The sequence below is a fragment of the Pholcus phalangioides genome, unplaced genomic scaffold (assembly GCF_987345545.1).
Source record: "Pholcus phalangioides strain wild (caught in Gottingen) unplaced genomic scaffold, Ppha-v1.0 ptg000015l_1, whole genome shotgun sequence".
Lineage (NCBI taxonomy): Eukaryota > Metazoa > Arthropoda > Arachnida > Araneae > Pholcidae > Pholcus > Pholcus phalangioides.
In genome coordinates, this window is record NW_028301608.1 from 51,408,889 (window position 1) to 51,425,854 (window position 16,966).

At 36.8% G+C, this 16,966-nt stretch overlaps 1 protein-coding gene across 1 annotated transcript in view; it reads left to right on the plus strand.

Moving 5' to 3' along the window:
- Positions 1 to 16,966, plus strand: part of LOC149076167 (eukaryotic translation initiation factor 4 gamma 3-like) — a 54,947-nt gene that overhangs the window by 28,411 nt on the left and 9,570 nt on the right. Inside the window, exons 10-15 of the mRNA XM_089243718.1 lie at positions 54 to 222; positions 3,867 to 3,964; positions 4,792 to 4,922; positions 5,078 to 5,137; positions 6,174 to 6,376; positions 9,741 to 9,835. Coding sequence (XP_089099844.1) covers positions 54 to 222; positions 3,867 to 3,964; positions 4,792 to 4,922; positions 5,078 to 5,137; positions 6,174 to 6,376; positions 9,741 to 9,835 — 756 coding nt within the window. The remainder of the gene's footprint in view (positions 1 to 53; positions 223 to 3,866; positions 3,965 to 4,791; positions 4,923 to 5,077; positions 5,138 to 6,173; positions 6,377 to 9,740; positions 9,836 to 16,966) is intronic.

Genomic DNA, 16,966 nt, shown 5'->3' on the forward strand with positions numbered 1-16,966 from the left:
ATTTTATATTTGAGTTGGTGTTCATGATGTATATTTTAATATCTAATAACTAGCGAAACTGGGTGCCAAGAAGGGATGAGAATTATCCGAAAACAATTGATCAAATACATAAAGAGGCTGAGAAGGAAGCACAAGAGCAACAGCAGCTGCTTCAAAATATGTCTTTCCCTAAAAGAATGCCTGATGACAGGCGTAAAAGTTCCTCTACTGGTCCATATCCAGGTGAAGTATTTGATAAATTATTTGATAAATTACTTGATAAGTTATTTGATAAATTATTTGATAAATTATTTGATAAGTTATTTGATAAATTATTTGATAAATTATTTGATAAATTATTTGATAAATTATTTGATAAATTATTTGATAAATTATTTCCATATCATTTACACATTAGGTGAAAACTACTACTAAACTACTCATGCCTTCGTCCACATTCCCCTGCCAAATTTCAAACTAATTGGTAAATGTTTGAATGTCTGTGCATGTGTTGTAAACCAAATGTGACGTTTGTTAGTGTATAGTGTTTGTTATGTGTAGTGCTCCCATCTGCTATCAAATTTTCTAACTCATTGGTGAAATGCTACTGCAGACACTGCTCAATTCTCAATCAAAATAACCTCAAGTACTTAGATAATATGTATTGGTTAGTAGTGAAACAAATGTGTAGTTTTTGATGCTCCATAATATTCATTATAGAAATTTTTGCCATGTTAAATGGTTTATGCAAAAAATTTTGCTGTTCATTACATTGGTGAGGATAGCTGATGGAGGATGGTTTTCTGAATTGCAACTGGTTATGACCAATTGATGATTGATGTAGGGATGCGATGAATATTCAATGGGTGTTTCATATCCTGTCTATTCTGCCATTTTTTTGAGTATTTGGTTCTGCCAAAATTTGGTGGATATTCGGCCGAATATCGGTGTTTTAATAAATCCCTCGCATCCTGACTATAAAGTTTTTATTGTTGCTTAAAATTTTCTATGTACAATTTCTAAATTGGAAACCAAGAAGTATATAAAATTTTCTGAATTCATGTCTACCAAAGTACCAAAGGGGTCAATAAATTCCAGAAAAATAAATGTGGATATTTCTTTCCCAGGAAAAAGAAGAAATTCGTGGGGCTTTTTTTCTGATTTGTCAAGTCCTGGTTTGAGAAATAAATTACTTCTTTGTAGTCCAAATGTAGTACACTGTCCAAATGTAGTTTTTACACTGTTGTTTAAACATATCTAATTGGTCACAAGGTACTTTCTGCATAACTTAGGCCCCTTTCACATGGAGCGGACGCGGGTCCGGATCCGCATGCCCTTTCACACGAGCCCTAAAGATGCGGGCGAGTGCTTGTGACTGATTTTATATAGTTTAAAATATACTGATTTTGTTTTCACCCAGTAAGTGACATACTTGGATAGCACATTGTTTAATAAAAGTATTTAATTTTAAGTTTTATTCACGGTTTTCTCTCTCTGCGAGTCACCCAGTCCAGTGCGCTCTTAGTTTGAAATTTGTGCATAAAAACTTTTTTTTTTTGCAATTTTTGTAATTATTATTCTCCTTGACCCCCTGATTCAGTGCTCGTAGGCAACCTAGATCCATTATTTGGTGGTTTAATCTAGAGCCCAGTGGAATATGGGTATAAAGATGCCTTCATTCCGATCCTCACAAGTAGCCGATGGGAGAAAATACCTTAAAATATTTTCAGAAGATTTTGAAAAAAAAAATTCTAAGATCTATCTTTTTGAAAAATATGAAAGAAAAATTCCAAACACATACAATGATGTTCCAAAAAAAAAATTCAGGAGATATCAAAGGCTTTGCAAAGTAGAAAAAAGGGGAGGGGTGGAGACTTTCAAAATGTCTGTGCTTAGAAATATTCACGTCACAATTCTGTCTTAAGCCCGGATTTAACATTGTAGAAATGTCATAATAATTATTTTACAAATGCAACCAATTACCTGATCGGTTGCATTTGCTCGAATGCATCTCGATTATCTCGATGTGCACCCCCGACGCCCCTCGCTGCGAGAAATGGAAATCTCTACAGAAAGCGGGAAGCGCGGCCTATACGATGGAAATTGAATTTTAAAAATTTATTTGATCTCAATTTATGATTTTAGTGAGCTCCCCAACGCCCCTCACTTCGAGAAATGGAAATCCCGACAAAAAGCGGGAAGTGTGGCTTATATGGTGAAAATTAAATTTTAAAAATTTATTTATTATCTTGGTGTACGTTCCAATGTCCCTCGATGACTTCAATGAATACCTTCCTTCATTTGCTAAAAATTAAAACAGAGATGGGAAGGGGAAACATTTCTCCAGCAAATGAGAAAAATCAATTAGTTCCATCGTTTACGCCTAAAGCAACTACCCCATTTATAAAATCATAACAAACATTTGAATTTTAAAGCAATTCAAATTTGTCGCGACGAAATGAGACTGCGACAAATTTGTACCGCGATGAAATGAGTCTGTGACAAATTTGTACTGCGACGAGTTTGTAGCACGACGAATTGACGATGCCTCAAATTGAACGCGACGAATTGACCTAGACCCGATCGAAGCAGTCAAAAATGACCCTTATAAAGCGTGGTGTCAGCTTTGCGGCAAAATTCAGATAAGTTATTCAGAGCCATGTCAAGCATGTGAAATCAGAGGAGTTCAGTGAACAACCCCCAATTGCTAAACTTCTGTTCTAGCGCTTACGCAAGTGCAAGCCAACTGTAAAGAATGCAGTGGAACCAACAACGTCTTCGACTAATTGTCACAAAGAAAGCAACAACAAAGGCTTAAATCTCGTGGGCAGTGCCGTCTTAACGCATGGGCCCATCTGGACATGGGCCTCACGAAAAGAGGGGCTTCACAAAAATGGGAACTAATTGAAATTTGCGAGAAATTTTGAGAATTTTCCAGCTAGGGCCTCAGAAAAATCAATTGAGCCGGAGCCCATGATGCTCTTAAGATGGCCCTTCTTGTGGGCATTGAAATTGCAGAAAAGGGAAATCTTTCATTCCTTAATTGTGCTTCATTTTTTCATCAGGTGTATTTGAAAAGCACAAACGAGTGTGAAAAAAAAAATTACGATTATGATGTCATTATGATTTGTAATTAATTAACATTATTAATTTTATAATGTAATTATATTTTTGGGAATTTTTATTAATTTATATCAATATTTTGATTTTAAAAAAACCTGGATTTTTTGAAAATTTGGCTGGAAAACCTGGAAAAAGTCGGGGAAATTTTTTTACAAAAATGAGTATAAACCCTGAAAATATAAAAAAATCTAAATTTTTTTATGGTCCCCGTGTTCCCTAACTTCAGATTGGGAAATAGTTGCTCAGCCTTCCCTGGGGCCAACGAAAAAACATCCCTGTTTCCAAGTGTAATATTCACAGATATTTGAATTTGGAAAACAGAGGGAAGGGGGGGGGGTGAAAATGTTCTAAATGCAGAAAAACCGTTTCATCTACATCTAATGCTGTTTTTTCCCAAAAAATTTCATGTTTTTCTAATTCGAATATCTGTGTGGATATTGCACGTGGAAACATGTTTTATTTTTGTTGGCATCGGGAAAGACAGTGCAGCAACGTTCTTATCAGTTAAGTTACAGCGGGGGGGGGGGCAGTATAAAAATTTAATTGATTTTGTTACACACTGTATTTTCACCCTCAAAACTGATGCAGGGTAATTTTTGAACACCTGTTCAGCATTTTTTAAATTGGAGTCATATCTACGCTGGACGGTAGATGAGATAAATTCATTTTAACATTTACAAGACACCCTGTATATTGTGTTCACAATTCCATACAAAACAGTATTATTGCAATGTAAAATTTGAATCTTGGTGTATTGTTTAAAGGTTTTGGTTCTGATCACGATGGTGGCGGTTGGAACACAGTGAGCAAATCGAGCAAACCAAATGTCAGTGTAGATACAACTAGGCTTCAGCTCACAAGGGTGAGTAATACATTTTTAATTCATTTATATTTACCATTACAGTGGGAAACTGATTTTTTGAATTTTTTTTTACTGCACCAACAGTTAGTCTTTCTGACCAGCTTTCACAAATTTTATTTGAAAAATATTCAAAAATTATGGATAATTTACTCTTATAGAGAGCACTGAACATTGGTTTTATAATTGCTTAATGTATGAGGGGATTTTGTGTTGATATTTTGAGTAGTTGTATCCTATCCACTTTAGGATTCCAAAATTCAGTAGTGCATAATTATCTGGTTACTCTTTTTCCCCTTCGATCAGAAATTAAGGGTGAAAACCATTTTAAAATCAAATTTGGTATGTGTAGTTCTCTGACTGTGGGGTTGGGGGGGGGAAGAGTCAAACCATAGTCCATTCATGATTTCGTTTGCAGTAAAGGAAGAGGTAAAGAACATAAAATTATCGGCAGAATATATTGTCTGATATGTACTGGTGTAAAAGTAGAGCGATTTTGTTCAAAAATTTGTTCTTAAAAATTCAACTATAATTTATGGGCAGTCATATCTACAGCAAAACCGTTATTTTCGGAAGTTTTAAAGACCAGACCCATTTTAGATAGGAGTAAATATTCTCGAAGGAAAAGATTGTGAAAAGACTAAAATCATTGTAGGAGTTGGCTAATTTTATTTATACAGTAAAATTTTCTACACAAACTATTTTTTTTTTATTTGGTGATTATTTGCTCTAGTAACACTGACCATTGAGCTCCACTAAATGTTTTGTAGTTTTTTTTCTAATACGATTGGATTTTATAATTTTTTATTTTTGTTTTGTGCATTTTGTAGCCAACCGAAGTAGATAATATTCAATTGGGTCCTGGTTCTGGGAGAGGATTTTCAAATTGGGGCCGAGGCAGTGGAGGAGGTAATGTTTTACCTCCTGCAGAAAACAATCCGTCAACTGCTCATGTGAACAGGTTAGTAATATTTATTCTCGACAGCAAAGTTTTTCTTGAACGTTGATTTTCTTTTCTTTTTTTTCAGATTTCGGAATGTATCATAAATGTGAATGTTATTAATCAGAAGTCACATTTAAGTTCTTTTTATTGAAACCATTTCTTTTTCCATCTAGATTTTCTGCATTAGAGGCACTATCATATCCTTCTTATGAAGCAAGAAGAAGCTCTCAAAGGTAAGATTTTAAATGGTATTTCTATTAATAAAAGTTTTAATGAATGTGTCTAATACGGCAAACATCCTGTATAATAATAAAAACATCCTGTATAATAATAAAAACATCCTGTATAATAATAAAAACATCCTGTATAATAATAAAAACATCCTGTATAATAATAAAAACATCCTGTATAATAATAATCACCCATATAACAATATCAGTCTTCAGTTATGATAAATGTCACGTAAAGGGGATATATTGCATTTATCAAGATAAATCCTGGATATTGAAACTTTCTCCCTCAAAAGCATTGTTATGTGAAATTTTCATTTTATATAATTTCTTCTGAGGATTGAATGTTAGATTTTCACACTCGAAGAAATGCAATAGAATGTTCTTTATATGAAATAAGAGGCTGATCCCCCCCTCTTTTGGATATTCAAGATATTCAATTATTACAGACATTGTTAAAACTTCCTTGGAAATGCTTTGAAAAAAAAAAGTTCGCAAAAGTTTCTTGTGTAAATTATTTTTTGTTTAACCATTTCTTTAATGTTACTGTGTAGTCATGGTGTAACAACAAATTTTAAAGCTGTGCAACAGATTAAGACAGAACGGGAATTGAAATATTGAACTGTAAAGATAAGCGGTTGAATCGCTATATTGTTTGTCATTATGAGTGTCGTAGTGCAACTGTTTGGCCGGGAGGGAGTATTGTAATCATTACAGTATTTATTGTGAAAATATTTTTCCTTGTTATTTCTAAGAATCTAGAGCCGACTTGTTGCTAAAATCTAATCGGCCAAGTTTGGTGTTGAAAAGGCGATTCACTTTGAACTGCATGTGCGGCATGAATGCTGTGATACCTTTAAAAAATGGTGAGAGTAATTCACAGACTTCAAGTTACATTTGCTTGATCCCCAATGTTGACAGCAAATGAACAGAATTTAGATTAGTGGAGCGAAGACAAATTTTGTGTTCAACTGCAGCAGTCAAGTAGTGGGTTGGGTTTCAACTCGGCATTGATCCAAATTCTTTTTATCTGTTCTAGGTCCGCAGCATCAAGTAGAGAGTCCAGTAGAGGCCGTAGCAATCAGGAACCGCCTCCGATAAGAAAAACACCCTCAGTTTCTAAAGAAAGGGAGAACCTCCTAGAGACTGTTAATAAGTTAAGTCGTGTAGCTCAGCAAGAACTAAAATCCCTCGAACAAAAAGTTCCTGACGTACAGAATATTAATGGCAAAGATATCTCGGGTAATTGTTGAAACTTTTTTGTTTTAATTGCAAGAATTTAAAACTCAACAAAAAGTAAAATTCTACTGAGATAACCTTAATACTTCCATGTAATGATATCACCTGTGAAGATTATGGTGTAAATAACATTACTGTTTGGTCTGGGAGATAGATATCCAAAAGTAATAATGTGAGTTATGTTGGATTCATTCTACAACAATCAATCCCTTATAGCAATTTTCTCAGGTCCCTTGAAAATCCTTGTACACTATCTACCAATAAGTATTTGGACACCTGTGATAGAAAAGAAAAACTAACTTTATTCAAAATCAATAGTTGGTAGAGCCTCCACGAGAGGCAATTACAGCGTGAACCCTCCAGGGCATACTTTCCACAAGTCCTTGTGTGACGGCTAGTGGTATTTTCTTCCACTCGGCTTGGAGAAGACATGTCAGTTCCTTCACCGATGTTGGACGGGTAGGGCACCCCTTAATTCGGCGATCCAACTCGTCCCAGAGGTTCTCGATAGGGTTCAGGTCTGGGCTCTGGGCAGGCCAGTCCATTCGATGAACCCCATTGGCACCATACTAAGCCTTGGTTAACCTCGCAGTATGACAGCTGGCATTGTCGTCCTGGAAGTAACAGGGGTCCACCCCGTAAAACTGACACAACGTAGGAAGCATATTGTCATCCAAAATAGTGCAGTAGGCATCGGCGTTGAGCTTACCATGAATGGGGACCAAGGGTTCCAGTCCATACCAGGAGAAACACCCCCAGACCATAATTCCACCTCCGCCGAACTTGACTGTTGGCACAATGCATTCTGGCAGGAGACGTTCTCCAGGCAGACGCCAGACCCAGACCCTGCCATCCGAACGGTAGAGGGTGAACCTTGATTCGTCGTTCCAAAGAACCCGTTTCCACTGATCTACAGTCCAATTTCGATGTGCTTTGCACCACATTAACCGAGCAACGCGGTTGGACTTTGTGATCAAAGGCATATGGGCAGCAGCACGACCATGAAAACCAATCAGACGTGCTTCCTTACGGATGGTATTCATTGAAACAATACTCCCGGATGCCTGTTGAAACTCCTCGCGGATGAGGGCCATCGGTTGCGTGCGGTTCTTCCGAATTTCTCTGGACAGCATCCGTCGGTCTCTATCTCCCAGTTTCGTTGGTCTGCCGACTCGAGGCAAATTCCGACAATCACAGCTCACCTTCCACTTCTTAATCACATAGGCCACTGTCGATTTTGGGTACTTCAGCTCGCTAGATATGTCCCTTAAGGATCGGTCATTTTTGTGATACCCGATAATTATACCTTTCTCGAAATCAGAGAGCTCCGAACTGCGCGGCATCTTGCATGCGACTAATGCCGATGTTGTTTCCTACACGATATATACCGGCGGAGGGCGTGACGTATCTCAGGACCGCAGATATCGTCATTTGCATAGGTGTCCAAATACTTATTGGTAGATAGTGTATAAAGACTTAACTGTAAAGACTTATTTTTTGTCTTGTCAGTATTTCTGTTCTGAATATTGAGGACATAAAACTTTAGTGTCTTTTTTTCCGAATTCTACCCTCAATACTCTGCCAAGAAGGATTGCAATATTAGTATTTATTGAACACATTAAATGTATAATAAATATTCTTCAATTTTCAAACTTCGATTAGGCTTTTAGAGTATTCTTGATGGATCTATTTTGAAATATGTGGCTTATGGTTTTATGAAAAGAGATGAATTAATTTAATAGTGTCAAAAATTTCTTTCGAATGCATGGTGGCCAGCGAAAATGAAATTGCAATTCACTGTTTGCTGCTAATAAACAATGAATTGTTGTTGAATCCAAGTGATAATTGATAATATTACTAATTATCACTTGGTGACTAGCTTAAAATCTTATTTGATTTATAATTAAAAAGGCACACTTTCAAGTCTCGTTTGATTTGATAAATATCTTCCTGTTCAGAGGTGGTTTGACACTCTCCTCAGAATCTGGTGACATTTTTTTTTAAAATGAAACAGCAACAAGAGATGACGGTAGAGCTATGGCAGTAAGCCTTCCCACAACTAATCCCCATCTAATTAACCCAGACTGTTAAACAATGACGGTTAAGCAACAAAAGTTATAGTTTTCTTTTTTTTTAAATTAAGACTAAATCAAGGACATCCTGTGCTATTGAAAGTGGGGTCGTTAGAAGGTGTTTCTTCCCTTGAATTTAATATCAAGAAATTATTTTGATATTAAAATTCTGATATGTTAAAATCTATCTATCTATCTATCTATCTATATATATAAAATTATTTTCTGTGTGTGTGTCTGTGTGTGTGTATGTTCTCTATACGAATCTACAATTTTAGATCGATCGTCTCCAAATTTTGCATATATACCAAATGGGACCCGACTTGAACGATAGGCTACTTTAAAATTTCGTCAGCTCAGGGCAAATGCCCCAAATGGGCAAAAAACTGTCCGGCAACAATGGTTTTTGGGCCTCAACAATCACTTTCCGAACGTTTACTTTGGTTACCGTGGTTCCCTAGCGATGAGTTTCAGACGTGTTTATGCCTTTATAATGGTTTGCCACATTTTCAATACTCTCAGTAATGAGGCTTTTTGAATAGACGTCATAATCATTATCAGCATCGCTTTGAGGGTCAGGAAAAGGGTGATCCCCCATAGAAATCAGGGTTAAAATTGCCGATTTTACTGTAGAAATGCGGAAATTTAGTGGGGCTTTCTACTACATCAATAATTTTAAAAAAGTGTATTGAATTCTCAATTTTTGAAATATTGAGTTCGCTTAGAGATACGAAGCCCAGAAAATTAAATACGAAGTGAATAGACGGACCTACTTTTGAGTTGGATATTCATGCAATAACATTGATTTTAACTTCCCATTTATATCTTCTCAAGCATATACACAATACAATGATGCATGAAAATTAATGTTTCAATATTCAACTGCATAAATTCATATAGTTTATAGGCTGTTTTAAAATTAATTATGGGCCCGTAAAGTGCATCGAAGAAATTCCACAGCTTTAACTAATCATTTTTGGAAGCTTAAGCAGGCAGAGATGGATAACTTGAAGTTCAAAAAGGGAGGGGGGGGGGGAAATCGAACTAACTACCTAGCGCCCTTTAAAAAAGGAAAAAAATGTTTACTTCTACGTTTCTTTAAATCTAGATTTGTTTATTTCATGAGTCGCGCGGGAAGTTGCCATATTGGTTAACTTGGACACAGTTTGTATGTCCCTCAAAGAAAGAGGGTGATCCAAAAAGCCTCATTGAAGAAAACCCAGGCAACGCCGGGTAATATAGCTAGTGGTATATATTTCTTTACTTTCATGCTTTTATTTTTCTATACCTTGCAGCAACAGTTCTGAAAGGTGAAACATTATCTAGGGATGATATTGAGAAAAAGATCAAACCTATCATAGACGAATTCATTCACAATAGTGATTTTGAAGTAAGTAATGATTAATTTTTATGAGATATTTTTATTCGTGCAGTCTTACATTTTTTACAGCAGGATCCTAATTTCATGTTTTGCACACATGCTGTCCTGTTTTTATGTAATTTATTAATCACTTAGTTTGTAATTATTTTTCGTAAATATTACAGCAAAGTGTCTATTTTGGTTTATTCAATATTTCGACTCCCCCCCCCCCCCCCAAAACCCATAGCCAGTCAACCATTTTTAAAAAATAGCTACTTAGAAAAACAATTAGATTACAAAAAAAAGAAAGAAAGCAAGCTCTGACCCCTGAAATCTGAACTGCTGTATTTAGAACTCTGGGAGATATTTTCCAGATTCATTAGTAATGCTGCTGTGCATTGGATACATTAAGGGGACACAGGACTCGTGAAAGTCGAGAAATGCAGAACAATGTAGCATATGTTTAACAATTCATAAAATATTCCTTATTAAGCCAATTTTTGCTCATTTTTGAGGGTCACATATAATGCGTGTGCAATTTGATGTGCATGCGTCAAATTTGCAAAATATTTTTTTTGTTTGTTTTTGTTTTCAAGCAAAAGTTTAAATGCGTTTACACACCACCACTGCGTGCAATTTCATCTGCCCAAACTTGAATTTCTGCATAAAGAAAATTGTTTTGTGTCCCAAAATCTTTGTGGGTGGCATGCAGTTTAGACCCCTTCAGAAAGTCGTCAACTGTGGCACCTCGGAAACGTTTGTTTATTTTCGCTGTGGTTGCGTGCTTCAACTGGATTATTCTCCTTTCTCTGTCTGCTAGGGCTTCAATCCTGCTTAGTGAAATAGTATTGCCGTTTCCGGTTGTGGTGAAAACAGAGTTGATATTTTCAGTCCGCGCCGAACGAAGTTCGGCCTACAGGTGTAGTCACTGATAAAGTATTCGGAAAAGTTTTTTTTTTTGCGTACATATTACATATATACTCGAAAATATATATTTGCAATGTACATTCTATTGTGGTATTCATTAAAAAAAAAACGGAGTTGAGGCGTCATAACAAAAGCAAAATCACATCTGTGGTTTAGCTGTCGGAATTTTACTACGTTCCCTCTTACATCTTATTTGCATATTCTCATGCACCTATGTTAGCGATTGGACGAAACATTTTCTTCACTAACGCATTGTTGAACTACGTGTCATTTCACTTCCATCGTGCGTTGTTGCAGGATATTCTGCTCACAGTCGCATTTCAGCACTGATTTTTCTAAATTCTTGACGGTGTTTACATAAAGCTTCTGTTGGGCCGAGGCCTAGTAATATCAAACCCCGTGGAATTTATTTTACTGGTGATTTTAATTTCGTATTTTCCTGACTTCTTTTTTAAATTCGGGAATATGAGTTTACCACTCATTCAATTCCATGTGGGGGTTTTTTTTTTTTAAATTTATAACGTGCATTTTGGATTATTTCACTTGTATGTGCCCTAAAGATTATTTCACGTGTATGTGCCCCCAGGATTATTTCTATTATGGATTATTGCTGAGCGGTGGTGGATGGGAAAAAAAACAGGTGAGCGGTGAAAAAAAAGTTTTTTAATTTCCCTTTCTCCTTCGCGGGGTTACAGTAGACTCGGCACTGCTTGGCGTCTTAACTGCTTTTTCACCTTATTAATTTAACGACTTGATTCAGCATGGACCGAAACAACAAAGCTCAGGTCTCTTCAACCAGAACCTCCTAGAGATAGAAGGCTTCCGCACTCAGCTTGTGACATCAGTAAGCAGTCCATTTTCCCTCAGAATATTCAGGGGGGAAAAATTTCCTGCTCGTGCCAGTACCATCGTTGTGAGGAAAAGAAATGATCGGGTTCAGAATTGACGATTTCTGTGCCCCACATCCAATCACTACGCGGTATTTGTGAGCCAATCAGGAAGATTCTACGCCAAAATAAGAAGAAACGAAATAGGATGCTGTGTTTCAAAATGTGGCAAACTTGCTATCAAATCGATTCGTATTTCGGATTTGATTAAGGATGCTGAATGACGATTTGTCCATACACCATATCTGCTCATGTATAACCCTTATTAGCCTTGTTCCGACCATATTCATTGTATATAACCTTTTTTACCAACCATATATTCATTATTTATCTCATTTAATAAATGTTTTCTTATTTTCAATTGGTCGTGTTTCATTTGCGTATTGTTTTTTAAATAACCAACAAGACAATTTTTTAGACTAAACGCTTTATTTCTTGAATATTAATCGCACAGCAAAATTTTTCTTTACATATTGATAAACACCAAAATCATTCTCTTTTCTGTTTAGTTTCTCAACAATATTTTCTAAAGTTACATTTCTACTTCTCTGTATAACGAAGAACACAGCGTATTGTCCACAAACATTGGATGTAGGTGACTGTAAAGGAGTCGAATTCCATAAAATTTATTTATTTACAATAACCCCAGAAGGCATGAAATGCACTTATACTTTAGAGTAAAAATGTGTTTTTATATCTTCTTGTAAATGATTCAATTTCTTTTCCGTAAGTCTCTGGTTTCTGTTCATAAGAATCGAAAAATTCCAAGGTGTCCTTGTCAGGAATTTTGACAGCCATCCAGTGAGAACCAGGTTCCGTATGCTTATCCGTGTTCACAACTAAAGACGCTGGATAGGATTTTATATGAGCAGGTAGCTTGTCACATGGAAACAGACCTATGAAAACTACGGCGCTTCCCGCTCTAAAATTGTTTTTATTTGAGACGAATACATCTTTAGCTGCTGAAATCGTGAAGGATGTTTCGCGCCTGGTTTATCTCTATGACGTTTTCGAACTCTAGATAGGCAATGACTGAAACTGGCTGGGCAAGAGAAGCTTTAAACTTTGTTTCTAGTCGTAGATTACCATGTCCGATCAAATTGAAATAATCACCTTGGCAGAGATCAGCACTCAGATCAAAGGCATAGATCAATAGCCTTGTACCATATACCTTTGGGATACGTTACGAAGGATTCACTTCTAGAGATAACAGTCTATGTTACGGTAAAAGCCCGAAGAGTGGTAAAACCTAGGTTTTATACCAAGTCGAGTTGGTAAAAGCCCGAAATACGCTTGAAAACGTATACATTTCGGGCTTCTGACATTTAGTAACTTTCATAAAAATTTGAAATCTTGTCATTTATCAATTACAATGATCCTGATGCTAATTAGGATCATAATTAACTAATTAGGCATTCAAAAATTCATGAAAATTACTAAAAATTCCAATTTTTATAATTTTCATAAATTTGAAAGTTTTTCATTTAGAATCTCAACGGTCCTGCTGCTAATTGGTCATTCAAATTCGTGAAAATTACTAGAAATGGCAATTTCATAATTTCCGTAAATTTCATGATGCACACAATTGAAAGCTCTCTTAATGTCGAGGGAGATAACGGCTGTGAGTAAATGTTCCTTCCTCCTATTCTCAATCTGTTCCATTAGATGATGAAGAGCATTGAGCGACCCATACGAAAATCAAATTGAAGAGGATGAAGGAGGCCGTCCCGCTCAACATAGTAGGAGAATCTTTGTATAAGAAGTTTTTCGAGCACCTTTCCCAAATTGGAGGTCAGCGTAATGGGACGAAGTATTTAAATCAGCGACTGAAATCTTTAAAGTGCATTCCATAAGAACTGAGAGTAAAATTATTTATTTTTTTTGCCTATAACTGTTTGTGAACCTCTTAAAGCTTTTCCCATCTTTTCTGAATTACCCTGTATTATTCGTAAGATCTCATGTTCCTCAAATAGTGGTTATGCAAGAGGGCTGTCCAGATGGTCGTTTTGGATTGGTATGGATGTACACACTTCTGGAAAAGGGCTTGCTAGATGTTGCTCTGCTATATCTTTTGGCATGGAGCTGGACTGCACTGGAAGTTGCATCTGCGTTCACCTGGGCCGAAGTACTGCCTTATAGTGCATGCATATGCCGTAGTAGCTTGCGTGCAGAGCCTATTCCAGGAGCTTGATTTTGTTTGCGTTACTGCTCGTTTGAAAAGTGCTCGAGCCCTTCGAAAGGAGACCATAGTGTCCCGGATATCCTGTCCAGTCCTCTTCAAACGGTTTAGTTTTCTCCCGATGGCCCGTACTTGTTTGAGTACTTGCCCGTACTTTTTTGTCGTTTGAGCTCCTCCGTCCACCATTTGATACCCTTAGGGTGTGAGTGGGTTGTTTTTACAATCTAAAATAGTCTTGCACGGTTAATGTTTATTACTTCCATCAGTCTTGTAACATGCTGCTGTAGCTGGTTTTGATCGGTAATCTGTATCAGCTGCTCCTGAAATCTTTGAAGTACCGTTTGCATACTCCGTATAAAACGAATTAATCTTCTTTGTGTACTGTGAAAACTTCTATGGTGTGGTTGGTAGAGAGTAAAGCCTTTTTAATATTGAGACATATCCTTCCTAATATTCAGACGATCCTTTCTAATATTCAGACGATCCTTTCTAATATTCAGACGATCCTTTCTAATATTCAGACGATCCTTTCTAATATTCAGACGATCCTTTCTAATATTCAGACGATCCTTTCTAATATTCAGACGATCCTTTCTAATATTCAGACGATCCTTTCTAATGTTCAGACAAATACTTGTGCGTGCTCAAGACTTTTTAAAACCTTGACACTTAGACTTTTTTAAACCGAGCACACAACTCAGGTCTATCGCCATGGGCAATTTACTACCTAGCGAGTTGTGCTGGAAGCCGATCGCCGCCAAATTTTGCACATATACCAAACAGGACCGGAATTGAACCGTAGGCTACTTTAAACTTCGTTAGAGCTGGGCAGGTGCCCGAAATGGGCAAAAAAATCGTCGGGCGACAATGGTTCCTGGGCCCCAACAGTCACTTCTGGAATGTTTACGCTCACTTATGCTGTCTACTCGTTCATTTTTTCTTTCATGAGTTCTTCGGAGGCTTTAGCCAAGGAGTTTTCAACACATTGCCCACTGGCCACATGTGGCCTTCGAAGCTTTTTGCTGAGGTCCATCAGCAAAAAATATAGTTACAGAATTTATGGAGTTCCTGGAGTTCCTCAGGGAAGTGTCCTTGGCCCCATACTTTTTTCACTTTTTATCGATAAACTCGATCAGGGTATCGATGGAATTACTAGCAAATTCGCAGATGATGTGAAGCTAATGGGGGTAATCGGGAATGAAAGCGATAGGGAGTTGCTCCAGACCAACTTAAACAAGATTGCAGCATGGGCAATTGAATGGAGCATGACGTTTAGCGTAGATAAGTGCATGGTCGCTCATTTTGGTTCGAACAACCCACGGTTCTCTTACGAGTTGAATGGTGTCACTATCCCGGATGCAACTAGAGTCACCGATTTGGGAATTCTCATTGACGAGCGACTTAAGTTTCCTGAACATTGTTCAGCGGTTGTCAAAAAAGCGAATAGAATGCTTGGTCTCATTTTCAAAAAGGTCTCTTCGCGTTCTCCTAAAGTCATTCTTCCGCTTTTTCGAGGCTTAGTTCGTCCTGGACTGGAGTATGCTGTAAGGTTTTGGAGACCATACCTACAGAGGGACATAGACTTGGTTGAAGGGGTGCAGAGAAGAGCTACGCGTGTCCTTATTGGCACACAGGGCTTGAGTTATGAAGAAAGACTTCATTTTTTGAATATGTTTACATTGGATGAACGCAGGTGTCGAGGAGATATGATCGAAGTGTTCAAAATTTTCAATGGGATGGATAGGATGGACCATGAACTTTTAGTACACCGCCAATCGACTGCTTTTACAAGGGGACACCAGTATCGATTGGTGAGGGACAATGCAAGGTTATGGTGTCGCAGGGAATTTTTCTCCAATAGGGTTGTTAATAAATGGAATAGCTTACCCCCGGAGGTAGTAAATTGTAACGCAATTGACACGTTTAAAAAGAAATACGATAAACATGTTGGGGTACATCGAGAAGCTATCCATACTTAGAATAAGACAACCATAAGTATTCTTTATGGGCATTGTATAATATTTTATCATGTGTATATATTGTTTGTAATTTGTGTTAATTGCATTTTTAATTGGGTTGCTGTATTTTTGAAACATATGACAACCATATTTTTATGGGCATCTTTTTATCAGCCACCTCGTTGGGCATTTTGCCTGTTGTGGCGTTGTATTTGTATTTGTATTTGTATAAATGGTTGGGAAAAACCCTTTATGAAGGAGAGAGAGTATTCGAGAGTATTCATCGAGGGAATTCCACCCATTCCCCAATTTTATTATGACGCCTAAACTATGAATATTAATTTTTAAAAAAATGAATACTACAGTTCAATGTACATTGCAAGAGAAGACAGTATAATCCAGTAGAAGCAGGCAAGCACAGCGAAAATATGAGAATCTAACTATAACGATGTGATGATTTGTGAGTGATAGTCAGATAGCTTATGTTAAAGGTACAAAAAATATTCTGCTATAGAGAGCTAAAAATAAACTTACGTTATCACATCAACAAAATTCTTTAAAGAAAGTCAGTGATTCTTTTCCTGGAAGAACTGAACTATCACTTACCTTCGCACATGCTTTTCATAAATATTACTATGAGGTTGTGGAAACATATATATTTTCTGGATATTATGCCAAGGTGAACCGAGAAAGAAAGTTGCCTGGTATCCACTGGAAATCAAACCAAAGTCCCCATGCAAACTGAGCAAATGTGCTACCATATACACCTCTGGAGAAATGACCCTATTTTCCTTGCCCAGTTTGCCAGAGAACTTATGTTCGATTCCCAGTTTAGACTAGGTGACTTTTCTCTCTAGGATCACCTAGAAATAATATCCAGAAAATATCTATTTCCTTTTTTGTAAGGCTGGGAAAAGCAGTCTTGCTCTTATTACTGTGAGTGTGAGGTACTTCTAATATAAAAGACACTCAAGAAAAGAAAGTCACATCCCTCCCCCTCATATTTTTTTGGCTTTTCTAATATACACATGGTATATGTGACAATTTTATTCCAGTTGAGTCTCACCAAATGACTGAGAGACCATAGTCACTGCCAGGGTTTGTTTGACTTGTGCCTGCAGTTTAAAGTAATTTCAGAACAGCTGAATAAATCCTGCTAAAATGTATAAATTATTCAAGAAGATAAAACTGGCAGTGAGAATTTTATTTG